General features: G+C 51.1%; 1 protein-coding gene across 1 annotated transcript in view; it reads left to right on the top strand.

Moving 5' to 3' along the window:
* PLXDC1 (plexin domain containing 1) overlaps window positions 1-26,238 on the top strand; it is a 63,272-nt gene extending 37,034 nt beyond the window's left edge. Inside the window, exons 8-14 of the mRNA XM_042966654.1 lie at window positions 5,770-5,865; window positions 10,109-10,190; window positions 13,315-13,375; window positions 15,060-15,195; window positions 21,161-21,196; window positions 23,443-23,603; window positions 24,865-26,238. Of these exons, the coding sequence (XP_042822588.1) occupies window positions 5,770-5,865; window positions 10,109-10,190; window positions 13,315-13,375; window positions 15,060-15,195; window positions 21,161-21,196; window positions 23,443-23,603; window positions 24,865-24,984 (692 nt within the window). The 3' untranslated portion in view covers window positions 24,985-26,238. The remainder of the gene's footprint in view (window positions 1-5,769; window positions 5,866-10,108; window positions 10,191-13,314; window positions 13,376-15,059; window positions 15,196-21,160; window positions 21,197-23,442; window positions 23,604-24,864) is intronic.
* The last annotated feature ends 1,165 nt before the right edge of the window (window positions 26,239-27,403 follow it).

The following is a 27,403-nucleotide window of genomic DNA, read 5'->3' as shown; positions in this document are numbered from 1 at the left end:
GATGGGGAGTGAGTACTTGGGTAATTAGTTGCATCTCTAGCCTGGGCTCCAGGCATAGACGTGAAGAGGAAGATTGAGGTGTGGGTGGGGCATATTCATATGCATGCATTTTTCTGGGACAGCATCCATGGCCTTCACGGGGCTTCTAAATGGGCCACCACCTCTGCTTTGGGGAGTGATGGATTTGATGTGGCTGAGAGGTCAGATTCCTCTGGGTCTGCTATTCAACCCACAAGTAGAGAATTCGTTTGGCTTACGTTGAGCTGCCAAATAACAGTAAATCCCAAATAACCATGGCTTAAATGAGACGCAAAGCCAAGGACAGCTCTCTGGTCTGTAGTTCCCATTATCGCCACAGATATTCCCATTGTCCAAGCCCACCTCGGACACCGCCACCAGAATGGAGGGTGTCCCTGTCTTTGAAACCTAGCTCCTCCCTGCCTGGAGTGCCAGGAGAGGTGGAGTTTGGTTTCCCCACTATTCCAGAAACCCCCAGCCCCTGAACCTGGCCTGGGGGACCGTCTCCTTCCCCAGGCTCCAAATACCTTCCTCCCACCTTTACCTGAGGGTGGAGGGAATTCAGAGCAGTCTCACTCCTGGGATTGAGGGGAGGAGGTGCTGCAAGCGGCCAGAGTTCTTCTTGCCATTTACATATATAAACTGCTACATCGATTTTGCAGCAGAGAATCTGCAGAGCGTGCCTGATGCAAAGATCTACGTGCAGTTAGCAGCAGCTATTTGCAGAGGCAGGCAAAACACACAGGGTAACTTATATGCTCTTTATTTGGCTGCAGGGGCCCCCAGAAGTCAGTATAATTTCCTCTATTCACCCACAAGTCAGCATAATTTCCTCTATTCATTTGCTTAAAAAACTCTTTCTTTCATGGACAGCATAAAAGCAACGTTAGTGTAGCGACGTCAAAACTGAGATGCTGAATTAGTGGAATCAGTTAATGAGGATTTCATTATTAAGGGCTCCAAACTGTAGTCCTGTTCCTTTGTGTTTACCTCTGGGGGTCCCTGCTAGGGCTCCATTCATGATTATTGAATGAATAATCAAATGAGCAAAGAAATACATGAACGAGTAAGTGAAGACTTTTTCTGGAACTGCCATCTTATATCTTTTGTATTGTGACCCACCCATTTTGGAGGGCAGTTTGTGACAGGACTTGTCAGTCTGATCTCTTCTGACTGATCCCACCCTTCCCCACTGGTGTCTTGTTTTGAAACAAAACGGGACACGCAAACCTCTCTTTTGAGCCATTAACATTTCTTGGTGGGGCGCCTGGATGGCCCAGTCAGTTAAAGCATCCAACTTTGGCTCAGGTCATGATCTCACGGTTTGTGAGTTCACGCCCCGCATGGGGCTCTGCGCTGACAGCTCGGAGCCTGGAGGCTGCTTCAGATTCTGTGTCTCCTTCTCTCTCTGCCCCTCCCCCGCTTGCACTCTGTCTCACTCGCTCTCTCAAAAATAAACATTAAAAAAAATTTTTTTTTTTTTTTTAATTTTCTTGTTTGGGCAGCTGGGCTTTCTGTGTCTGGACCCTAGTATTTCTGAATCTTTGATGAGTGGAAACAGAGATAAAGCAGAATGTCTCAAACTGCCAGAAATGTGGCTTTGGGGCAGCCTCTGTCTCAGTTCTGGAGAGATCTGTTGGTCATGCAGATGGACGTCATCGTCCTTGGGTGAGCCCCAGATGTTGGCGAGCTAATCCAAAAGCAAATAACTTAGGCGGGGATATTAAGAGTTCTGTTTATAGAGAAATAAAAATATTCCCAAAGCCATACACTCAATCAAGTACAAGTTGCCAACAGTTGAAGTGAGCAAATATTTTTAATCAGAGGTATATTTCCATACACCCCCCCCCCCTTCCTACCACACTCATCTCCCCTGCCTTGGGTTAGGGCTCTGTCAGGTTTTGCAGGGCATCTGACCCTGTCTGGCTGCATCCTCACTTGAAGCACATCCTCAACTCTGTTCCCCAGCCCAGGTGGTGGGGAGACCCATCCCTAGATTCTGGTGTGAGGTTTGCTGGGAACCTCGCCTTCCCTGGCTGCTGTGTGTCTGTCTCTACCCCTGAACTGGGCGCCTTGACAAGTTCATGCCTCCATTTTGCCCAACCCTGGCTCCATTGGTCCCTCCCATTTCTCCTTCCTTCTGATCCTGGGTGCAAGGTCTCTCTCACATCCTTGCAGGGGGGGAAATCCTGAAAGCCAGCTCTCCCTCCACTTGGAGTTCTCAGTTAGGAAGGGGCATGTCTGGCTTTCTGCAGCCCATTGGGGGCCGCCCTTTTGGGAGAAGCCGTGGCCTGTGGTGGGCTAGGGAGGAAGGGCATTCTTCCTTTGGGCTGTGGGCTGAAGTTATAATAAGTTGCTGAGGTTTTTGTGGCTACCTATAATCCATTCATTCATTTACAGTCATTTCTTGAGGCCCTGTTATGCGCAGGGCCCGGTGCTAGGGGCTGGGGGACAGACACAAATAACTAGCAGGCTCTGCCCTGGGGGAGCTCACAGCCTGGTGGGGCAGGTGGCCAGCAAAGTTGATACTGATGGAGCAGTGTAACAGGTGACACTAGACATTGTGCAGGAGGCTGTGAAGCTCAGAAGAGGGGCCACCAACTAACTGTGCCCAAGGAGGGTGAAGAAGCCTTCAGGGAGGGTATGACCTTTGAGCTAGCCTTGAAAGAGGAAGCAGATAGAGGAAGAAAGGTTCACATAGACTCCAGACCCCATGGTCTCAGGCTCCTTGGAAGACCTGGAATTTCACTTTTTTCCCCCCTATTACATTTTTGTGCTCAAAAGGATGATTTTTCAGAAGGAGAGACAGCCTCTGGGGGTGGTGGGTGGGATGGAGCTGTGGAAGGCTGCCTGGGTGTCCCCTATCTAAATTTTTTTTAATGTTTATTTATCTTTGAGAGAGACAGTAAGACAGAGAGACAAAGTGCTAGCTGGGGAGGTACAGAGAGAGACACACACACAGAATCCGAAGCAGGCTCCAGGCTCTGAACTGTCAGCACAGAGCCCGACGGGGGGCTCGAACTCACGGACTGTGAGATCATGACCTGAGCCGAAGTCGGACGCTTAACCGACCGAGCCACCTAGGCGCCCCCTTGATTATTTATTCTTAAAAAAAAATTGTACACGTTTCCCTTCTACTCTTTTAGAAACACAAATCCAGTAGTCCCCCACCTTATCCAAGGGAACATGTTCCAAGATTCCCAGTGGATGCCTAAAACCACAGGATAGTACTGAAGCTTATGTATACTATGTTTTTTCCTATATGCACCTACCTATGATAAAGTTTAATTTCTAAATTAGGCACAGTAAGAAATTAACAACAACCAGTAATAAAATAGAGCAATTGTAACAATATAATGTAATAAAAGTTATGTGAATGTGGTCTCCCTCTCAAAATATCTTATTGTACCAATCTCACCCTTCTCGCGAGGATGGGAGGTGACTGATACAATGCCTGTGTGATGAGATGACATGGCGAATGACATGGTTGACCGCGGGTAACTGAAACCGTGGAAAGGGAAACTGCGGATAAGGAGGACTACTGTAAAGAAACCATGGGGGCACCTGAGTGGCTCAGTCCGTGAAGCGTCCAACTTCGGCTCAGGTCATGATCTCGCAGTTGCGTGAGTTCGAGCCCCGCGTCGGGCTCTGTGCCGAAACCTCAGAGCCTGGAGCCTGCTTCGGATTCTGTGTCTCCCTTTCTCTCTGCCCCTTCCCCTACTCATGCTGTCTCTCTCTCTCTCTCTCTCTCTCTCTCTCAAAAATAAACATTAAAAATTTTTTCAAAAGAAAAAAAAAAGAAACCATAACCACGGTGCGCTAGAGACCTTTGTGAGGAGTCACACTAGCAGAGTGACCACATCTTTCCCCAGTTCTGTGTTCAGTGACTCCAAACTGGTAGTTTGGAATCAGCACGGGGAGTATTTACATCACAGAAATCAGCAGATGCCACAAGTCAGGACTCATTCATTGCATAGAATGTTTCCAGGACATTCTGCAGTTGGGAATGTTTCAGGGGCTGAGGTGTCCATCATTACTCTGCTGCAGAGCAGTGTGGGGTCATAGGAAGACAGCATGTCTTAGCACCAGACCAACTGGGGGTTCAATCCTGGGTTAAGTAGGAGGCATTGATTCCAAGATTGGGGATAAATATATGATAGAAACGTAGATGAGATGTTCTTTTAGGAAGCAGATGCTCCCCTGGATTCTTCATTCAGGAGGGGGTGGGGGGATGGGACATCCAGCCATTGCACAGGATGCTGAGAGTTGAGATGCTCAGCTGAGAGAGAAACATGTATCCTTGCCTATTCTGGGTTTCTAGTAATAAAAACCCAACTCAACAAGCTTAAGTGGAAAAGAGGATATGAAGTAGCCCAAAGAACCAAAGGAAGAATTGATTGCTAGGGAGACAGGGACCAGGGCAGGTCCTGGGACACCAGAGCCTAGAAAGCCACCAGAACTTCCTGCTTCATTGGACCTGTGGCCATTCACAGACCTGGAGCGTGCATTTTCTCAGCTTCATTACTGGAAAGCAAAGGGTCTTTTGTTTACAGTTGAAAAGTCCCAGGGAAGGTCTCTGATTGGCCCAGCTTGCATCAGATGCCCAGCCCTGGACCAATCACTGTGTAGCCAGGGAGGCGGGGTCATGGAGGAAAATGGTAGCTTCAGGGCAGGCCACATGTAGGAATGGACTAGGGGTAGTATCCCCAAAGGGGATGCTGTTTCCTAAAGGAAGAAGGGGTGCTGGGCAGGCCAAACACTATGCAACCCCTTCCCCTTGTAGGGAAGCTCATTCACAAAGCTCAGCACCTACCTGCCTGCCTTTCAGAGCCTAAGGAAATCAACCCCAAGTCATGGTTCTTGGGTGGGTATGGGGATGTCGTGGGAAACATCAATGCATCACAGATTGTCATTTTAGGAGAAGTCATTTCATCTACAATTCCACTTTTTTCCTCCCAAGGGTGTTGTGGGAGGTGTTTCTGTCTTTCCACATCACAAATGAGAAACTGAGGCCTAAGAAGGGGAGCAGAACTGGAATCAGAACTCAGGTCTCTTGACTCTGATGTCCTGTAGGGAGTTCGTGCAGGGACTGAGGCAGGACATAAGCCAAGCCCCAGGCCCTAAACCTTGCTCTGGCTTCCATCCGGGAGGGGAGAGTTTCTCTAAGTTCAGCCTGTGCATCTGCAGATGTTTGCAGAGTGCTCACTGTGGGTCAGGTTCAGGACCAGATGCTCCCAGTCTAATGGCTCCGCCCTCCAAATAGACCCTAATGACCACACAATATGGTGAGTGCAGTGGGAACATGGCACCTGGCCTGAGTGGAGACGGGGACGGAGCTGGCTAAGGAAGGAACCCTGCGCTGGATCTGGAAGGTTGAGCTAGACAAAGAGAGAAGGGGTGGAAGAACATTATGAATCAAGAGAACAGCAGCTGTGAAGGCTCAGAGCCATGCAGATGCATGGGAGCTCCTCTGTCCTGACCTCAGCAGCAGCCGGGCCTCTGCCCTGAGCAGTTTAACCTGCCTAGAATACAAAGCTCTCCTCTCAGGGTCAGTTCTTGTCTTCCTGTCTCCCTGCAGCTCCAACATCATTGTCCCACGTTGATGAGCTTACTTCCTGCCCTCAGTGGCTGCGTATTGACTCCCTGTTCCACTCGCTGCAATCCCCTGCCCACCTGTCAGGCTCCAGGTACAAGCCTTGGAGCCCTCCGGCCGTGAGGTGCTCCTGATGACAGGCTCTGCCTCTGTTTCAGAATCTCGGCGGAGGACTATCTTCGAATACCACCGTGTGGAGCTGGACCCCAGCAAGGTCACCAGCATGTCAGCTGTGGAGTTCACCCCACTGCCAAGTGAGTAGGGGTCATTCCCACTGTCCTGCAAAGAGCGTTATAGTCAGACAATCTGGGTTCCATTCCCAGGCCCACCACTGATCCCTGGGTGGATATGGCCACGTAATTTCTCTGGGCTGCCATTTCTCATGTGTCACATGGGCCTGGCACTCCTTCCCTCCCAGAGCTGTGGTAAGAGTGAGAACCACAGTAAGTAGAGTCGAGGACATGAGTGAATGGAAGCTCTGACAACCAACTGGCGCATCCCCGGCCTGGGGCGTGGTTTGTACTTGGCACATGACAGCTATTGTTACTGACACACAATTAAACCCAGGGAAGGTGTACCTCCCAGAATTTTTAGACTCAGCCCCCAGGGAAGGTAATCCAGGAACTGAACGGATCAGTCCTTAAATTTCTTATTGCATGTTCCTTAGAGGAGGGGCAATGTGGGAGTCCACAGGCAGGAGGCAGTAAAGCAATTTATCTTGCAGCCCTCCAAGAACCATGGCCAGGCCCTCTGCACCACCCCCCCCGCACCCCCCGCACCCCACTCACCCTCCACCCTCCACCCTCCACCCTCCACGCTCCACCCCACTCACCTACAGTTGAAGGCACACTATGGCTGGGGTCAGCTGCTGCTGACCCCACAGGATCAAGGTTGCTGACCCCACAGGATCAAGGTTAGATGCTCTTCAGGATATGGTCAGGGCAGCTGGGGAGAGAGAGGGAGAGGAGGACAGCACTCCTGTTCTTGCCATTTTCTTTTAAGTTTATTTCTTTATTTGGGGGCGCCTGGGTGGCGCCTGGGTGGCTTAGTCGGTTGAGCGTCCCACTTTGGCTCAGGTCATGATCTCACGGCTTGTGGGTTCGAGCCCCGCGTCAGACTCTGTGCTGACAGCTCGGAGTCTGCTTCGGATTCTTTTTTTTTTTTTTTTTAATTTTTTTTTTCAACGTTTTTTATTTATTTTTGGGACAGAGAGAGACAGAGCATGAACGGGGGAGGGTCAGAGAGAGAGGGAGGCACAGAATCAGAAGCAGGCTCCAGGCTCTGAGCCATCAGCCCAGAGCCCGACGCGGGGCTCGAACTCACGGACCGCGAGATCGCGACCTGGCTGAAGTCGGACGCTTAACCGACTGCGCCACCCAGGCGCCCCATCTGCTTCGGATTCTATGTCTCCCTATCTCTCTGCCCCCCACTCCCCCTGACCACCCCCTGTTCATGCTCTGTCTCTGTCTCTCTCTCAAAAAATGAATAAACATTTTTTAAAAGTTTATGTATTTATTTTGAGAGAGAGAGAATCTCAAGCAGGCTGGAGTCCGACATGGGGCTTGAACTCACCAACGGTGAGATCATGACCTGAGCCCAAATCAAGAGCCAGATGCCCAGACGCCCAGGTGTCCCTTATTCTTGCATTTTTATTTGTTTTTTATTTTTTTAATTGTTAAGGTTTATTTGGGCTCAGCAGGTGTCTTCCCCTGGAAAAGAGGAAGGACACAGACACCACAGGGTCACAGGACCACTTGCAGGTCACAGCGCCACCCTCACCCCCACTGCGCTCTTTCCGGGCAGGAAAGACGTGGGGCCTGAGAACCAGGGGCTCCTCAAGGACGCTGAGAGCAAACCTCAGTCCTAGCCCTTGAATAAACTGCACTTAGGAGCAAGGACATCCAAGGGCAGGGTAACTGCCTGGGCAGAAGTGAAACATCCTGGGAATACGTTTCTGGGACACCGTCTGTATGTTTCAGCCACTTCTCACCCCTCCGGTGAATTTCGTGAGCATTTAATAGCACACAGGACATCTGAAATGCAGACGAGAATTAAAGGTCAGTAGATTTTACACGTACCTCACGGAAGCTCCCAGGGTTTTTTGACTAGAGCCTTTCAAGGGGCCTCCGGAGTCACTGGAATGAGCAGGCCATGGGCTCCTGTGTGGGCGCCCATGTAGATACAGCTGCAGGGGAGGGGCCAGCGCTACCAAGGCTGTGATTTGAACCCCTGGAAGGCTGGTTACCTTGGTCCTGAGAAAACTCTGCATCCCCCCAGTGCAGGATGGCTCTGTTACCTTTGGGTGGAGGAGGACTTAGCCAAGATTCTTCCAGAAGTGTGGATGGGCTGTCTCTAAGCCATTGTGCTCTGTGGTTGGTTCTTCCCGGTCCCTTGTCTAGAAGAGACACTCCTGAAGAGGTGGCGTGGGCTGAGGGTGGGATCAGGGGGCAGGGAAACCCACAGTGGGATCTCAAGGCCAAGAGCTCGGGCTTTTGGCTCACACAGACCTCAGCTCAAACCCAGACCTGCCACTCTTAGCTTCATGACTCTCTGTAAGCCTCTCAGTTCCCTCCTCTGTAAAATGGGGATAACGAAAGCATCAATACATCAATTGCGTAAACATTTGTAAACTGCCTACCATGTGCCAGGTGCTATTCTGGGACCTCTGGATACACCAGGGAACGAAGCATCCAGAGAGCTCTCGTTCTTTTGAAAGGACACAGTGCCACCTACAGCCAGTCCCTCCCATAGTGACTGAAGGTGGCCACACTGTGCCCACAACAGCTTTTCTCTCATCAAGGGCTGGTTCCCGGCTGCCATCTTGTTGGGGGTCCACGGAAAGCAAACTGGCTCCCCAATTAGTGGATTGCGGTAGAGTTCCGTGAAGACTCACAAAGTGAAGAAGTGTGTGTGATATGTATTGAATGAGTGGTCATTTCTCTAAGTTGTCACTTCTTGCTGCTATATCGGGGTGTTCCGTTCAGCTGCTCATGAGATGAGCCTTTAGATTATACACAGTTATTCTGGGGGAGGGCCTGGCTCTGCTTGTAATAAAATGCATGGGATTTGTGGTAGCTGCTTGCTACTCAGAGGTCATTCTGGTTCACTTCAGTGGGTGCCGTTCGATTGCAAATGAGAACTCTTAAAATCCAGCCCCATACCTCCTGCCCCGCCCCCCCCACCCCCGGCCCTCTCTGCTCCTGTGCCTGGCTGGTACCAGAGGAGGGGTCCACGCACCCTCCAGCAGCCTGCTCCCACTAACCCCTCTGCTCTCTGGCTCTGCACTGCCCCAGGCCAGGCCCCAGCTCTCGCTCCTCCTCTATCACCCTCAGCTTGTCTACTCCACCCAGCCTGTTAGCATCCCGGCTGCTGTTGAGGACACGGCTGAAAGGCTGAAACACGCTCCTCCCAGGCCTCTGCGTGCAAGGGCTCTTCTGCTTGTACTTCGCCTCCTCCAGGAGAGCAGCCGGGCTTGCTTCCTGCCTTCTCCCAGGCTCTGCCTAAACGACCTCTCCTCAGAGAAGCCTTTACCAACCTCCCTGACCAGAATGCATCCCCCCGCCGCCCCTATCATTCTGCCTCTTTGTTTTGTGCCACTTTTTTTCACAGTCCCGTGCTGGAAACCCTAGTGTAGACTTCATTGCGTATTTGTTTTTTTAATGTTTATTTATTTTTGAGAGAGAGAGAGAGAGTGAGTGCGAGTGGGGGGAGGGTCAGAGAGAGAGAGAGAGAGAGAGGGAGACACAGAATCCGAAGCAGGCTCCAGCCTCTGAGCTGTCAGCACAGAGCCTGATGCGGGGCTCGAACTCATGAGCCATGAGATCATGACCTGAGCCGAAGTCAGATGCTTAGCCGACTGAGCCACCCAGGCACCCCCTTGTCTGTGTATCTGTTGGCCGTCTCCTCCACTCAACTGCAGGGTCCATGCAGGCAGCATTTCTGTCTTTGCCCCTTCACCACTGCATCTCCAGCACCCGGGACAGGGCCTGGCCCGTGGTAAGCGTTCAGTAAATATTTGTTGAAAGAATGAATGAATGCATACATGAGTGGATGAATACCTGGTAGGTCCATTGAACTCCTTTGCAACCCTGTAATTGTGGGCCACAGCCCAGCAGTATAACTTCCCAGACTAGGTGAGATCCCTTTGTACGTGCCTCACAAACCTCATCGCAATGGTGATTATGTAGTTATTTTTGTTTGATTATCTGTTTGAGTGAGTCTGCCTCTGCATAGACGACTTCCTGCAGAATCCCCAGCACCCGCTGGGGGCCTGCCCCCTGGTGACAGAAAGAAGGAGGAAGGAGGAAAAGGGAAGGAGGGAGAAAGAGATGGAAGAATCAGGGCTGGACTCAAGGGAGGGTGGCACTAATGACCTCTAGGGTCCCTGCCAGTCAGAGACTGCGTAGTTCTGTAAGGACCCAGCATTTGGGAGAGGTGCGCCTTTTGGAGGTCTGTGGAGGGTCTGATGCTCAGGGACCACTGCCTTCTCTCTTGCAGCCTGCCTGCAGCATCGGACCTGTGATGCCTGCGTGTCCTCGGACCTGACCTTCAACTGCAGCTGGTGCCACGTCCTCCAGAGGTTTGTGCTGGGCTGACCCTCTGGTTCCCCAGGAGGCCTTGGAGGAGGGGCAGAGGGTGGCACGGCCCCCTCCCTGCCTCGGGCCTCATTGCCAACATGAGAGCATCTCTAGCCAGCCCACTGTGCCCTGTAGCACAAGAATGTCACAGAAGTGAGTTTCTCCCCGAGTCAAGGTGACTGTGTGGCAGGGTCCCCGTGGTGACACTAGGTTTCTGGAAGATTATTCAGAGATTTTATCTACTGTAGCGCCTCCTTACACCCGGAAGGGTTGGTTCATCCTAGCGCAGGGCTTCCCAGAGAACAGTCCACAGATGTGAGGATCCCAGAATCAGCTAGGTCTCGTGTTGAACATGCAGATTCCTGGAACCTGCCCCAGGCCCCCTGCATCAGGATCTCTGGGAGAGAAGCCCAGAAACCTGCATATTAACACAGTGCCTCATCTGCAAACAAATGTGAGACCCGCCAGCTCCAAAGACCCATTGCCGTTGGATGAGGGTCCCGTGACCCCCCCAAACACCGCCTTAAGATCTTTCTCGGGCTGTAATGGGGTTTCCTGAAAATCAGGGGTGTGGAAGTTGCGGGCATCCGTGGAAAGTTGGGGCAAGCTACAAAGCTGTGTTTGCTTGGTGTTGGAAACAGGGAAAATTCTGGGTGAGATTCAGGCTGTGGGATAAAGAGGGATAAATTTCTTAAATCCCCGCTCATCTTCCACTCCTTGTTCTGAAATCATTTCCTCACAGATTAGACTCAGAATTCGAGCCCTGTTCTCCTGTCCAAGATAAATAAATAGCAGGAAGGGAAAACAAAACGAAACAAAATGACTTCTTTGGGGACCAGGGCTCTCATGAGAGTGGGAAGCCCTATGAAGCAATCTTGAAAGTTGCAAATTACAGTGTCTCTGAGTTCCAGGCAGCTGGCAAGCATCTGTCAGTGTTTCCTTTGCTCCTTTCAAATAGCCCAGGGCAGAAATAGGAACTAAAAGGTGGCCTGCCCGGCACAGGACACAGCCCCGGGGGCCAAGGGGAGAGGGGTTTCCTGTGTCCTTCCTACCTGGAGGTTGGGGTCCTCCTGGAGAATAGCTCTGCAGCACCATCCATCTTATGCACTCTCGAGTTTGAGAGCTACTGTCTCAGCGCCGAGAGATAATCCAGGTGACCTCGGATGAGCCCCGGAATCCTGGGGCTGGCTGCCACCACATGACTCAGCATCCAGCGAGAGCTGAGCCATAAGAACTTCAAAATGGGTCAGATGAAAGCAAAACCCTCCCATTGACACATCCCCATTTAACACATACGCCCAAACCCAGAGACCGTGACAGTTTAATGAGGGTTGGTCAGGTTAGGGGAGGGCAAGGCCTTGGGTGTGGACACCGCTTTTGCTGTGGTTATGTCAGCTATAGGGCACAGAAGTTCCATCAGAGAGCAATCAAGGCTGACGCGGTGCTGAAATCCTGTCCCCAGATGCCCATGGGTCTGGGCTCACCCCAGCGTGGGCCCCTCCTTGCCAGCTCTCTGGAGCCTCAGCACCAACTGAGAGCTAACTCCAGGTCTCTACAGAGCCAGAGGGCAGGGCTGGTGCAGAGGGGCCAGCCCCATGGACTCTCCCACCAACAGCTGCTTGCAGTCACCGTGTGGGTTCTCAGCTTCCCCTTCCTCGCCACCCACTCAGCCTTCTGCAGCCTCCCAGAGCTTCCCCTCCTTGCCCTGGGGCTGGATCTGGTTTAGATCATTTCATTTACCAAGGCCAGTGTCTTCCTTTTAGTCCACATTGCCCCTCCCCCGCCCCAAGGGCCCACTCTGGAGTCTAAAATGACTTTAACTGCAGGATTTGGCCCGGGGAATGAGCAGTCATAATCCTTGCTTTACAGTGTCCTTGTGAGGGTCCCATGAAATACTACAGGAGCAGCATATGGCCACGGCGGCACTTGGCATTCAGGAGGTGCCCAATAGTGGCCATGCCTGATGTCCTTCTTCTCTGCATCTGGGTTGGTTGGCTCAGAGCTTAGAACGTGGTGCTCCCAGACCTACGTCAAAGGCTCAGTGCTTGGAAGAATCAATTAGTTTGGCTTAAAAGAAACTTTAGTTGCCAGCCCCCAATAGACCGCCTAGTCCTCAATGTCCCAGAGTAGTGGGTATAGAGGACCTGGGAGGGGTAGTGGGGGGGGCTCAGTTCAGCTGTCCCTGCCGCAGGAGGGGCAGCTCGGAGCCCCAGGAGGCATCTTCAGAAGGAAAAACTGACCTCCGCCTCACTGGGTCCCTGGCAGATGGGTGGGCGGTTGTTAGTGGAGAAAATTAACTAGCGATGAATTCTTCCTCAGCACTGGTGGCTCATGATATGATTCTTCCCGTGCAGATGTTCCAGAGCTTGAGCAGGGCTTGGTGGATTCCCCTGGCACCAGAGTGAAGAATTTCCATTTGAGCACGGTGCCATGGAGAACATTTTCTGGTTCATCCACATACCCCCATCCCTTCCCTAGGGAAGCACTTGGCACCTTCCAGCCCAGCTGAGCTGCACAGTGTCCTCTCCCGGGACGCTGGTCAGCTGGTTTTCGATCTCTCCTAGCTGCTGGCAGGACCCTCCTTTCTGCCCTTTAGTGATCACGCAGGAGGTATTGGCTAAATGTGCTGAAGTCCACCTTCAGCCCAGCTTCTCCTTGCCAAGTTTAGGCCCCTCCACAAAGAAAAAGGATTGTCTGTGAATGAGTGAAACTCTCCCCAGAAGACGTTGCTGTGAATTCCCTGAACTCTCAGCAATTTCATGGCCGCCTAGAGTCAAGGGGATCTTAGAGCTCATTTGAGGTCATACAGTTCATCTAGCTCCCTATATGCACACATCTGGGCAGATGTGACCTTGGTCCTGGGGAGCTGGGTCAAGAGGAGAGTGGAGACGCCAGACACCTTCCCTTCCTTTTGGAGGAGTAGTTGGGGAAGAAGGGTCTGACTCCTGATCCCACAGGTGCCAGGTGACAAGGAGGGCACCTGCCCGGTGGTCCGGATCACCGCAGCCCTGGGACGTTAGCCCCCTCTGCCCCGTCATCGGAGAGCTGCTACTGAACAGGAGAGAGTGAAGAGGAGGGCTTCTCCGTCAATCCCATCACACTTCTTACCTTCTGGTCCCCCCGCAGGTGCTCCAGTGGTTTTGACCGCTACCGCCAGGAGTGGCTGGCCTACGGCTGTGCCCAGGAGGTGAGAGGCTTAAGTGAGCCAGGTTGTGGGGAGGGGCAGGGCTGCCAGCAGACCCGTCCCCCCCGTAGCTCTTTGCAAGCCGTCTTGGTTTCTTGGCAAAGAAATTCTCCCTTCCATCTGGGACTTGTCTCTCAGACTGCTCTGAGCCAGTTAGACCAGACTCGGGAGATTTTAGAGGGTTCTGCGGATCCCTGAAAAAAGCCCTTCTGGAAACTTGGCCTTGAGTGGGCGGCTCTCCGGGAGCTGTTTTGGTGCTTGCAGAGGGTGTGCTGGGCATGGTGTTGGCCACAGCTGGATCCTCTGGGAGGCTGGTGACATTCTCGGAGCAGCTGCCCTGCCTCCAGCCCTCAGGCTCTTCAGGGAGTGAAGAGGAGTGTTCTGGGAGTGAGGAGGGGATTTCCTATTTGGAATCCCATACAGGTTCCTTCTCACTGCTCAAGTTTTCCGGAACGCACAACGGCTTTGATTCTGGGCGGGGAGCATCCTGTTCTTACACCTTCCACCCACACAGACAGATCCATTCATCCGTGCATCCTTTCCCTCTTCCTTCCTCTCTCCATCCCGTCCTGCAGTATGAGCACACTGTGTGCGCCCAGCCCTTCCCTGCAAGTGCCTACACCTGCTCGGATTGAATCCCAGCAGCTCCAGGGGCTGGGGGCCGGTGCCCCCTACTGCTCAGAGCAAAAAACTGAGGCATAGAGAGATATAATGATTTGATCTGCCTCTCACAACCGGTGGGATAGTGAAAATGCAAGGCCCCACATTTAAAAAAGAATTTTTTTTAAATGTTCATTTAGTTTTGAGAGAGACAGAGTGCGAGTGGGGAGGGGCAGAGAGAGAGAGAGAGAGAGAGGGAGAAAGAGACAGAATCCGAAGCAGGCTCCAGGCTCCGAGCTGTCAGCACAGAGCCCAATGCAGAGCTCCAACCCACGGACTGAGAGATCATGACCTGAGCCGAAGTCGGACGCTCAACCGACTGAGCCACCCAGGCACCCCAACAAGGCCTCACATTTAAACATTAAACCCCCCAGGGGCACCTGGGCGGCTCAGTCGGTTGAGCGTCCGACTTCGGCTCAGGTCATGATCTCGAGGTCTGTGAGTTCGAGCCCCGCCTCGGGCTCTGTGCTGACAGCTAGGAGCCTGGAGCCTGCTTCGGATTCCGTGTCTCCCTCTCCTCTGCCCCTCCCCCACTCACGCTCTGTCTCTCTCTGTCTCAGAAATAAATAAACGTTAAAAAAATTTTTTTAAATAAACATAAACCCCCAGACCCCACGGCTGTGTGCTCACCACCACCTATTTATTAGTAAGCCTGGATGAGCTTTCTAAGGCCTTAAAAAAAAAATCTTGTCTAGCAGCCCACTTCTGACACTGGCCGTGCTGAATGTACAGATTTGCTGTATTTGTTTAAGACTGGCATCTCAGCTCCTTCCTTGAGGAAGGATTCGAAGCAGCGGACAGATAAATTGCCCTGGGAGATAAGACGTTTTCAGGATAAAGTGGGAGGCTTAAATGCACTCAGGGCTCAGCTTTGGTTAGTTTACCATGCTTGAACCAAGCACGGGAGTCTTAAGTTTTCTGGCCGCTGAGGGGTGAAGGGGCCCCCTCCATCCTCCCGTTCGAGGGCTCTTTTCTGCATAGCACGCTGGCCGGTGAGGTCCAGGGTGGCGCTGGGTCTTTCTTGCAGGCGGAGGGCAGGACGTGTGAGGACTTCCAGGACGAGGGCCACTCCTCGTCCTCCCCCAACGGCTCCTTCAGCCCCTTTGACGGGGACCTCACCACCACCTCCTCCTCCCTCTTCATCGACAGCCTCACCACCGAAGGTAAGGCCTGAGCCCCAGTGGCGAAAGAAGCCATGGGAAAGGGCTACCGCCCTGGGACATCACAACTATTCCTGCCAGGGATTAGCTCAGGGAATAGGAATCGCCCTGACTTTCACAGATGAGGGACCTAAGTCTCAGAGAGCTGGGCTCGCATGCTGGGCAGAGGCAGAGCCAGGTTTCAAACAAGTGGACTCCGTGCCCGGACTCCAACTGCTGTGCTGGCCCACATCGGGACTGTGGGATGGAAGTCACTGCGGCGAGGGGAAAATTACCGTCCCGGCTCAGGGCCCGGTATTTTATATATAGTCCACCTCAGTTCATCTCAGTAGCACTCCTCACAGAAAGCGTGAGGTCTTATCAGCCCCGCAGCAGGTGTGAACTCAGTCCACACACTCAGACGTGAGAGAAAGATTGCCTCATTTTTCTGCCGTGGTGTTTCTGGCTCTGAACCCTTGCTCGGGGGGAGTGGTGGACCTCCGCTGTTCTGGGGCTTGGCTTCCTGCTCCTGTGACCTTGTGTGGACAGAGGGTCAGAGTGGGGGCAGCTGTGTCCCAGAGGATGGCTGGCGATCCGCGCCTGCCTCTTCAGGATCTGGCTGTCCCCGGGGACTTCCGCTATCCTAAGGCCTGAGGGTCTTGCACCTGCCAGAGGTACCACACAGCATCCGGAGAAGCCTTGTGCAAGCCCCTCCGGGATCCTTTGGCTCCCACTGAAAAATTCCCGTCCCATCTTTTTTCGGTACATCACATCTAGGTTTTAGCCCTTTTTCCTTAGGCTCAGAATGAAAGATGTGGGCTCTTACCACCTCTACGGAGCCACATAAAGGGACAAATGGAAAAGAGGAAAGGAGAAAAGAAAAAGCCAAATGTTTGAAAGCATTATTCAGCCACAGTCCCATTTTGTGTGTGTGGAAAAGGGCCCGTAGGGGCAAAGTCGGTTACTCGGGGTTACGTGAAAGGTAAGTGGCAGGATGGTCTTTCCCTGGTGCCCCCTGCCTTTGTAACTGCAGCCTAGAGAACTGGAGAGCCAGATCCCATGGATCCGGCCAGAGGGAATCCTAGAGGAAAGGGAAGAAATGAAGGTGATCTAACATTTTGAGGGGCCTAACCATGTGCCAGGTAGGGTGCTAACGCTGTGCAGACATTAATACTCACTTGGTCCTCCTAACAATCCTGCGCATTAATGATGTCAGATCCCCATGTTATAGAAGAAACACGAAGGTTCAGGGAGGTCAGTGACTTGCCCAGGGTCACACGACCAGGAAGAGGTGGTCAGGTCTCATTCGGCTCAAAAGCAGCAATCTTGTCCCTCGACTGCTTTCCTTGGTGCTGGAAAAGAATTTTTTAAAGGTCTTTGTGGATTCGGGGGACTGGAGAAATACAGCAAAGGGTGAACAAGCAAGGCAGATCGGGTAGCTTCCATTAATCTAAAATTGTCCGGAGGGAGCTGGGTAAGGCTGGGTATTGAGAGCAACTCCTGGCTGCTAAGGGGGAGACAGGGGTTAAGTGTATTCAGTGAAAAAAGAAAAGGAAGAGATGGGTTGTCCTCAGGAGTTTGTAATTCAGTCCAGGAGTTGGAGTCTATCTTGGGGTACAAGGAGATGTAAACGAAGGGGATACAGCCAAAGGGACTCGCCTGGGCAGCACAGAGCCAGAGAGCAGAGGAGTTAGTGGGAGCAGGATGCTGGAGGGTGCGTGGACCCCTCTGGTACCAGCCAGGCACAGGAGCAGAGAGGGCCGGGGGGGGTGGGGGGCAGGAGGTATAGGGCTGGATTTTAAGAGTTTTCGTTTGCAATCGAACGGTACCCACTGAAGTGAACCAGAATGACCTCTGAGTAGCAAGCAGCTGCCACAAAGCCCATGCATTTTATTACAAGCAGAGCCAGGCCCTCCCCCAGAATAACTGTGTATAATCTAAAGGCTCATCTCATGAGCAGCTGAACGAAACACCCCAATATAGCAGCAAGAAGTGACAACTCACTCAGAGAAATGACCACTCATTCAATACATATCACACACACTTCTTCACTTTGTGAGTCTTCACGGGACTCTACCGCAATCCACTAATTGGGGAGCCAGTTTGCTTTCCGTGGACCCCCAACAAGATGGCAGCCGGGAACCAGCCCTTGGTGAGTGAGAGAAAAGCTGTTGTGGGCACAGGGTGGCCACCTTCAGTCACTATGGGAGGGACGGGCTGTAGGCAGCACTAGGTCTTTTTTGTCTGCCAGTGGTAGATGTGGACTGGGCTATAGTGGATTTTCAATGGTTTAGATTAGAAACAAACTGATTTGAATCAGGTTAATTTTCCCAATGATGTTTAGGGTGATGTTGGTTGGTTCGACTAGCCAATTCATTGTTTTCCACTTGCAGTAACAAGATAGACTCAGTGTTGTTTTCAAATCCCTTGTTGGGGTGCCTGGGTGGCTCAGTCAGTTAGGTCTCTGACTTTGGCTCAGGTCATGATCTTATGGTTTTGTGTTTGAGCCCCAGATCGGGCTCCATGCTGACAAAGTGGACCCTGCTTGGGATTCTCTCTCTCTCCCTCTCTCTCTGCCCCTCCCCCCACTCATGCTTACTCTCTCTCAAAATAAAAAAATGAACTATAAAAGATATTTTTTAAAATCCCTTGTTTATTGAAATCTCTGAAGAAAACATCTATTATAGGTCTACAATTTTCTATTTGTTTTGTTTTACTTTCACTTTTTAGGGGTGCTTTGTGAATTTAATTTTTATAATTATCTCATAATTAAATGATGATTTACATGGTTCCAAAGTCAAATCTAGAAAATCAGGTATATTCAAATAATTTTACTTTCTAGTTTTCTCCCCTCAACCCAATCCTCTTTTCCCTATAGGGGAAAATTTTTTTTAATGATCTATAGTTTATTCCCCCATTATCCAATGTGCTTTTTTTTTTTTTTTTTGAGTTCTACTGGGCTTGTACTGGTATAAATTAGCAAAACGCAAGATTTTATCAACCATCTCTTCTGAACCTTATAAACTCATCAGAGACTCTGGTCCATACATGTGTATATATAACAGCACCTCCCAACGAAAACAGAGACTCTTTGGAACATTTGCCAATTAACAGAAAGCCAATTCTCCCCTCTCCCCAAATGCTTGCAAAATTTGGAGCCCCCACTGTTCACTTCTCAGTGGAACTGGCCCTGTGGCTAGGGATGTTGGAATTCTATCCCATGTTTATTGAACAAAAAATACATTTCTTCGTTTTAGCTTCGTTTCAAAAAAGGAAAAGATTGACTTTGTTTTCTCCAGGTACCCCTCTCCCACCACCATTGGATAAAATGCAGTAGCCTGTATTTTAATATCCCAACCCTACCCACTCCCTTGTCCTCCCTGGTATCAGTATCGTCTACTGGAGAATTTAGACTCACTTCTGCTGGAAGCCGTCCACTGTGGAGGGGCAGAGTCTAGTTGCCAGGCCAGCTCCCTCTGACCTCATCAGCTGTTATAACCTTGGACACTTAACTCTTCCCCCCAAAGATGAGTTTTCAGACTGGAGTGATTTTCTTTGGGAGTTTTTGTTTTTGTTTTTGTTTTCGTTTTTTTAAACTATCTTTCAGGATATAAAGTAGAATTACAAGCTCACCAAAGTCCTGTTAACTTCATCAAAAACTTGTCTGACTTCAGCTCCCATGAGGCCAAAAATTTTGCTTGACAAAGGGATTTCGCCAGAAAATGATTCCACAACAAGAATTTTTAAGATCAATGTGATTTTTTTGAGACTTCAAGATTTATTGGAAATGCATAGCACAGCAGGAAGCCACATCCAGGCACTGGGAGTGTAAATATGCTGCATGTTGAGGGATTTGCAGTCCAGGGAAAAAACTGGGACCTGAGATGTAGAAACAGATACCAAAATGCAATAAGACACAGAGGAGGACACACCCACCTGTCCTCTGGAAGTGACAGGGCCAGGATTGGGGTGAGGCAAATGAGGCTCTCCACTCAGGTATAAAATTCAAGGAGTCACCAAAAAAGAAAGCAATAATCAATATAAATAATATTTTAATGCAATATTTATAAAAACAAAAATAGGGGAGTTTGGGTGGCTCAGTCGGTTAAGCGTCCAACTTTGGCTCAGGTCATGATCTCACGGTTCATGAATTCGAGCCCCGTGTCGGGCTCTGTGCTGACAGCTCGGAGCCTGGAGCCTGCTTCAGATTCTGTGTCTCCTTCTCTCTCTGCCCCTCCCCCATTCACACTCTGTCTCTCTTTCTCTCTCTCAAAAATAAAAAAACATTAAATAAATATTTTTAATAAAAATTTAAAAATTAAAAAACAACAACAAAATTGCTGCCAAAAATTCCACAATGAACAACACATCAAAACTTCAAAAAAAATACAGAATGGGACCCTGCTTCACGGTGTGAGCTAATCCCAGGCCTACAGAGGGCATTTCAGGGGTGGGACTTTTCAAAGAGGAATAGTGAAGGGGAGGAAGTGTATTCCCTGCAGGAGGAACAGTTTATGCAGTGACACAGAGGTCTGAGAGGTCTCCAAGGTCTCGGGAGTCTTGGGCAGCTTGTTATGGCCACTGCCGTGGTGTTGAGTTGTGGTGAAGGACAAGAGGAAAGAAGAGAGGGGACAGATTGTGAAGAGCCTTGAACATCTGTGAGCAAAGGGGAGTCAGTAAAAACTTTTATTTTATTTTATTTTATTTTATTTTATTTTATTTTATTTTTTTAAGTTTATTTATTTTCAGAAAGAGACAGAGTGAGAGCAGAGGAGGAGCAGAGAGAAAGGGAGAGAGAGAATCCCAAGCAGGCTCTGCACTGTCAGCACAGAGCCTGATGCAGGGCTCGAACTCACGAACCTCAAGATCATGACCTGAGCCAAAATTAAGAGTCAGATGCTTCACCCACAGAGCCCCCCAGAAGCCCCCCACCCGTAAAAGTCTTTAAAATGACATGGGCAATGGAGGTGCAGGAGGGAAAGAGGAATGAAATGTACCTTATAGGCGACACACTCCGGGTTCAATTTGTTTCACGTTTCGGTGCTTCAAGCAGTAACCCTCTGTCCTCTAGAGCATTCTCCTGACATGGAACTCTTGCTTGCCTTTCTGCAGAGAATCTTTGGGGAAGAATGGTCAACCATTGGAACTTATGTAGGAAACCACAGGACACACACCTGGTGCTGTAGAAAGGGTGTTGGCATGAAATCTGTCCTTCAAGTTGTGCGTGGGGAGGGGGTGGTCTTCCAGCGGATCTGAACTGGTGACACACCCTTTCCTCAGCTTCCCGGGTGCCCGTAGGGGAAGGAGAACTGGAAAAGTCCTCACCCAGGCTTTGCAGGCAGCCATCCCCCACCCCCAGCCTTATCTCTTACCCTCTCCACCCTCCAGCGGCACTGCACTGCCTTTTATTTCTCTGACTCTGGGCCTTTGCTCATGCTTTTTCCTCTGCCTGGAACCCTTTTTCCCCAGCCCCACATCTCACCCCTCCATCTTGACACCCTTTGTCTGGATGAGGCCCCCAGTCAGAGCTCCATTTTGCTGGGTTTTAATTGTCACTCCATCTCTCCTGCTTGTTAACTCCCTGAGGGCAGAGACCGTGTCTACCCCCAGTACCCTCTCCCAGTGCTCAACTCAGTAGTAGGCGTCCAATAAATCCTGCTTGGATGAATGAACACAAGACTAGGAAAAGTTGGTTTGTTTGCGGACTTCTGTCATTACACTGCTGTGTGACTTTAAGCAAGTCACCTCCCGCTCTGTGCTTCGGTTTCTCTGCCTCTAAAATGAAGGCGGAGGGGTGCCTGGCTGGCTCAGTCAGTAGAGCATGCGACTCATCTCAGGGTTGTGGGTTTGAGCCCCACCTTGGGTGCAGAGATGACTTAAAAATAAAATTAAAAAAAAAAATTAAATTGAGGGTGGGACTAAACCTCCTTAAAGTCCCATCTGGACCTAAATGATTCCACTAATCTTATGCCTTCTCTCCTCTTTAAAGACGACACCAAGTTGAATCCCTATGCAGGAGGAGATGGTGAGTACTGAGCTGCCTGCCCTGCCCCTTGGACCACCCCTTACCCCCACTACCCCCCAGAAGGGGGTGCATCAGTCACCTGGCCTCTTTGCTTCCGTTCTGAGGTGGGGAGGAGGGGAGCAACGGCAGCCTGAGCTTCCCAGACCTCCTGCTGGGCTCCTGGGCAGGGGCCCACTAGATGGAAGGAATGTGTCTAGACACTTGTCATCAGCCAGGAACCTCCTGTAGATCTGTCTTGAATCCTCACTGTCCTGAAAGCAGCGAGAGGAGAGAAAGGCTGAGCTAGAGCAGGCACGGTAGCGCGGGGCCCCTCACCATTGGCCTCTTGTCCCCACCGGCCTCATAGTCCATGAGGGGTGGAGAGTAGCTTTTCCCACATCAGGTTTCCTTTGATTCCCAGCCTGGGTTGGCAGAGAGTACACAAAAGTTGTCCACCCCAATTTTTGTAGGCGCCGGAAGTTGGGGTCCTTTGCTCCCAAGATTACCTGGGAGGATAATCTCTCCGGTGATGTGATGCGGCCCACCTCCCCTGCCCTTTGCCCAGAGCCAGCTCTGGCCCTTGCTGCAACCACTGCACGGGAGAGATGAAAATACCTTCCAGCTCTAGGGACTGGGAGATTGTCCTGGGTTCCCGCAGGAGAGGAGAGGCTGTTAATGCAGCATGGTTTGATTCAGTCTCCCACCAGAGGTGAAGCCATTACTGCTCTGCAGGCAGCTGGTTTGAGTGTGTGTTGTGTGTCTGGGGCGGGGGCTGGGCCACATTCCCCTTGCTCTGCACCACACGCTCATCAGCCCCAAACCCTGACCATCAGATCACCAGGGTCACTTTGGGCTGCGGGCTGACTGCCAGGTCAGGGGAAGCTAGCTTGGGGTGTGTCACCTCAACTGTCCCACCTGTTGGCAGATAGTGGCACTAACCATGCATCGGAGTGCCCCGGGGACAATTTCCCTACTTGGGTTTCCTCTGCTTATGGAGAAGAGGGGTTGGGGACGACGAGGATTGGAATGTATGCAACATCCCATTAAAAATCCCCACCTCCTGTTGATTCTCATTCCACCCACTAGCTCTGTGCAAAGGATTTGAGGGGCGCCTGGGTGGCTTAGTCAGTTAAGCATCCAACCCTTGATCTCAGGTCAGGTCTTGATCTCAGGGTCGTGAATTCGAGCCCTGTGTTGGACTCCACAATGGGCATGGAGCCTACTTAAAAAAAGAAAAATTATTTCTTTTGCTTATGTGCTCATCTGTCTTTTTCTACTTCGTTCTCTCCACATCCCTTTAGGGTAGGGAGCAGAAACAAATAGCCACCGCAGGCAATAAGGGAACATGGGCTTCTTAGTGGTCGGCGTGACTGTGTCCTTGAGCAAATCACTTTACTTCTCTGTATTTCCATTATCCCAGCCGTACAAGAAAGGGGTTGGACTAGATGACATTCCAGCTTGGTAATCTACGGCAATACTCAGTCTCCTCTTTGGGATGTATCGCAAATGCTCAGGGTGTTCTCAGAGATTGCCTACTGGTATATGAGCCTTCAGAGGACCTGATTCATTCTTTTATTGAGCTCCTACCGTGGGGCCCGCCATTTTTCCTAAGAGCTAAGGACACAGAGATGAATAAGACACTGTCCTTGCCCTCCAGGAGGCCACAGTCTGGTAGTGGACAGTGACAAGTGAAAATATGGTCATTTTGTTATCATAATGGCTAACACTGAGGTCATCCAAGACACCAGCCCTGCTCCTCAGCAGTTGACGTGAATTATCTAGTTTTGACCCTTACAATAACTCTATTAGGTAGTCATTATTATCCTTCATCGACAGAAGTGATAAGTGAGACACAGAGAGGTTATATAATTTGCCCAAAGTCATGCAGCTAGTAAGTTAGCACACCCTGGATTTGAACATGCCGCCATACTCCAGATCCGAAACTCCTCACCATCTCATACCCTTTGAGGATTCCTTAAAGGCACTTGTGGCGCGAGTATTGGAAAAAACTTCTCTTGCGATCCGTTTTAGGAATTTGGGCAACTTTTAAGTGGTTTTGGAAAACCACCTGAACCATGCCAAGGGCAACATAAATGCCATGCTCATGACACCACCCACTCCTTCCCCACCTTTTTACATATTTCATAAGCAGACCCTGAGGTTCTTCTAGATTTCACCTCTGAGATTTTGTCAGAACCTGGGGCTTCACGGCCCCACCTTCCCTGCTCCCCTGTGGCCACTCCCTACCCTAAATGGTCTCTCCACAGGCCTTCAGAACAACCTGTCCCCCAAGACAAAGGGCCCCCCCGTGCACCTGGGCACCATCGTGGGCATCGTGCTGGCCGTCCTCCTGGTAGCAGCCATCATCCTGGCTGGGATTTACATCAACGGCCACCCCACCTCCAACGCTGCGCTTTTCTTCATCGAGGTCAGTGTTGAATTTGGCCACAGCTCTGCTGTCTGTCTGCCTCTGCATCAGCATTTCCCCAGCCACTGGGTACCTGCCTCTCCCCACCTCACGCCTCACACCCACATGTCCGACTCCTCTTCCAATCTGAGGAGACTTCATTGACTCCATCCTGCACACTGTGCACTGGCTGGTGCCCCTTTAGTCCCTAACCCCGAGGGCTCCCCCGGGAGTGCGGCACCCCTCCTGTCCTGTTGAACAGCCCGTCTGCAAAGCTTTGCTCCCCCATTTGTGAAACCAGAAGAGCCTCCAGAGGAAAGAAAGAGAAATCACTAGGGATTGTGCAGCCCCTCCTTAATGATTTGTGGTCTCTCACCCCCATATTCCAGGCCTGGTGTTTATTCAAAGCCATAATGGAACCGGGATCTCTGCCTCTTTGCCTGCTCTGGGGGTTTTTAGGTTAGAATTGACAAGGCATGATAATCCTAAGAGTTGCTCTCTCTGGGAGCTTTCGTTGAGGATGCTATGATTTGGAATGTCTCAGAATTCAGAAGAAGCAGCTCAAAGTGCAGCTTGGGAAGTAAAAGCCAGCCCTCTTCTCTCTGGGCCACTGGGGCTCAGCAGCTCCCTCCCCTGTCCTCCGCTCTCAGTCCCTCCCAGCTCTGCCTGTGGTCCATTAGTGCTGCCTCTGTGCCCACAGTCTTCCCCACAAAGGTCACAGGCCCATTGACCTCATCAATCAGAGGCGCAGGCGGGTGCTTGCGAGGGGCTTTCCTCTTTGTTTAGAAGCCCCTGTTTCTTGTAAGCCCTAACCAGTCTTAAGTATCACTCAGCCCCAGGGATGTTGACAGAGTAGGTCTGAAGTAGGTCCAGGAATCTGCATGTTTACAAACTCCCCAGCTGACTCTGCTGCAGGGCCTGTCCTGCCGTGGCTTCTTCAGAACCTCCCAGATCATTCCATCTCTCACCTACTGCCTCACTTTTCAGTCTCAGGGCTCCATGCAGTACGTTGCTCAGGCTCTTACAGTCCTGCAGTCAATGCCGCGAGCGGCGAAATGACCTCCTCTCAAACTCCTCGGGCTCCCAGGAAGGTTCCCAGCCGTTGATGGATCACAGTGGGGAGGCTTCTGGGGAGGAGGGCCCTGAACTCCACCTGGCTCACAGTAGGCCCCCAGCACCCTTGTAAAGAGAGTCTCGGTGCTCAGCACTGTCCTTGGGGGTGTGGAGGAGTCCCAGGTGGGTGAGGCCGTGCCCGCTGACTCTGCGTCTGTGCCCCCGACAGCGGAGACCTCACCACTGGCCAGCTGTGAAATTCCGCAACCACCCCAACCACGCTACCTACACGGAGGTCGAGCCCTCGGGCCACGAGAAGGAGGGCTTCGTGGAGGCTGAACAGTGCTGAGAGCACCCGGTCTCCCCTTGGAAGGACAGAAAAGAAGACCCCGGGACCCCAGAAAAGACCAGTCAAAAGCAAAGCGGAGAAGTGACTTTCCTTGGCTTCCTCTGAACATGTCCTGGCTGGGAAGATGAAGATGAGACCATGGCTTGTGTCGCCAGAGCCACAGTTTGGCCATCACACCCCATATCCTGAAGCAGGGGGCAGAAAAGCAACCACGTGAGGTTTTTAAGGGATGACAACCTGATTTCATCCTGTTTGGATGTAAGGGGTCTCTGTCCCCTTCTCGGTCTCTCAGTGGTCTCCTCGGTGGTACTGCCCCAGAGGCCCCTCCCACCTGGAGATGGCCAGACACCCTGCTCCGGTCGCCTAATGCCCCTCCGTGTGACACAGAGGCCAAAACTCTAGATTGGGGCGGCCGCATTCCAGGGTCCATAGACTCCAGAGCTGGTCCTCATGGCTATGGATTCAGTGTATTTTCCCCAGCCTCTGTGGTTCTGGAAGTCTGAAGAAGTTCTATCCATCTGTTAAGCACAGGATGGCTTTGTATTGCAGGTTGTCATCAGAGGAAAGCCAAATGGGAGGAGACAAAACAACTGGGGGGGAAAGTTGCATTTACCCTCTCTCGACTGACTTATCCTTTCTGCTGGCAACCAGTCCTTCCGCAACGAACGTGCGTGCAGCCCACATCATGGCCTTTACCGCAACTGTGGCCCAGCCTTGGCCTGGCGAGCCGTGCTGTGTGTGGCCGCATCCGCGGTGTGGGGCTCTTGATTCCAATGGCACGTCCGGCGGCCATTGAATTCACTGGCCTGGCCTGTCAGTGTCAGCAGGTACCTTCAAAGGCAGGGCCTGCCAGACTAATTCTTTTCCTCCTCTGAGCTGAATGTTTCTAGCCATTAAAAAGAGAAGAAACAGGGTGGCAGGAGGGCTTCTGGAGACCTACTCGGCAGGGAACTTCAGTTGGATTCTGTTGAGGAGCAAAGCGGCCGGAACGGATGGGCCAGAGGAAGCCGGCACGGGCAGGAAGGACTTTCCACGCGACCTTGACCTGGAAAGTGGCTTCCATCTTTTTCCAGCTCCGGTGGAAGCTTTTGGAGCAAAGAGCTAGGCTCGCAAACTTCACCTGGTTTTAAGGGAATTCTGTCCCAGGGATGAATTGTGGCTGCTTCCTGAAGAGCCTTTACACTTAAAATCCATAGCTCAACCTCATTCAAAGTAAAGAACAGCAGCAGCAAATAAATGCTAAATCAACCTCTACTTAGTCATGCCCTTTTATGCGTATCGCCGTGTCAGTGTCACCCGGGACACTGCAGAAGAAAGAAGTTAAAGTACAAGGCCTCCTGAGGTGGGGGTAGGGAGTCTGCCAATAACCAGACACATGCGAACACTTGACCCAATGTTTTCCAGACGCTTCGTGATTTATCCTCAGTGAGGCCACTATTGACAAGCCACGTGGGGAAAATGCTGGATAAATATATATATATAAAATATATATATATTATATTTATAATATATGCATATAATATATAATCATAATGTATAATATATAATAATATATATAATATATGCATATAAATATTTTCCCATAAACCAGACAAGGAAGAGCTATGGAGAGGGTCAGAATCTGAGAAAGAAAAAAAGTGCACTCAAGAGAATAGGGGTCCTTTCCAAGCTGCTGAAGGACAGAAAGGTCTATAACTGAGCTTTCTTAATGAGAGAAGAGCAGCCAGGCGCTAAAATGAGCTGGGCTCCCAGCACTCCCGGCTGGCAGGAGGGTGATTTTTGCCCTTGCCTGTCTAGCAAAACATCTATGACCTTTACATGTCTAAAAAAGCCAGTGGGGCAGTTCCTGTTGTGGCCCAATGCAGGGCACAGCACCATTCGCCCCCCTCCCAAACTCCAGCAAGCTTCTTCCCAAGTGGCAGCTCTGCCCACTGTTCAGGATTCCTGAAGGGAAAGAACATGGAGAATGAAGAAAGGCATGGGGATTCGGTGAGGCCTGTGCCGTAGCCCCCGCAGGTGGAGAAAACTCGGGATGCCTCTGCCAGGTCAGAGCAAGCCCGGCTGACCCCTGTGTTGACAGTGGTGACGGCAGTGGAGCCGTTTGGCAGCAGGTGGCCTTGTTTGTTTACAGCAAAAAGAGCTAAAAATATGTCACTAGGAGAGGCCCCTGGACATGAAGAGTCTTTAGATTTCTCGAGCCAAAACCATAACCAATGCTCCTGAGTTATAGAGGCAGGCATCTCACAGAGTTAACGCCAGTTCCCGGCTACCCTTAGGATCTGTGACAAGATAAGCATTTCTTAGACTCGGGAGTTTTACACCAAGGCTTAGAGCAGGTTAGCGGGGGTGCTCGAGAGGACCTCACTTGGAGAATGAGTGGCCAGAAGGAGACACAGGGGTCTGGTGGTCAACCCTCCAC

The sequence above is a fragment of the Panthera tigris genome, chromosome E1, assembly GCF_018350195.1.
Source record: "Panthera tigris isolate Pti1 chromosome E1, P.tigris_Pti1_mat1.1, whole genome shotgun sequence".
Classification (NCBI taxonomy): domain Eukaryota; kingdom Metazoa; phylum Chordata; class Mammalia; order Carnivora; family Felidae; genus Panthera; species Panthera tigris.
This window is presented reverse-complemented; position numbering and strand designations above follow the sequence as displayed.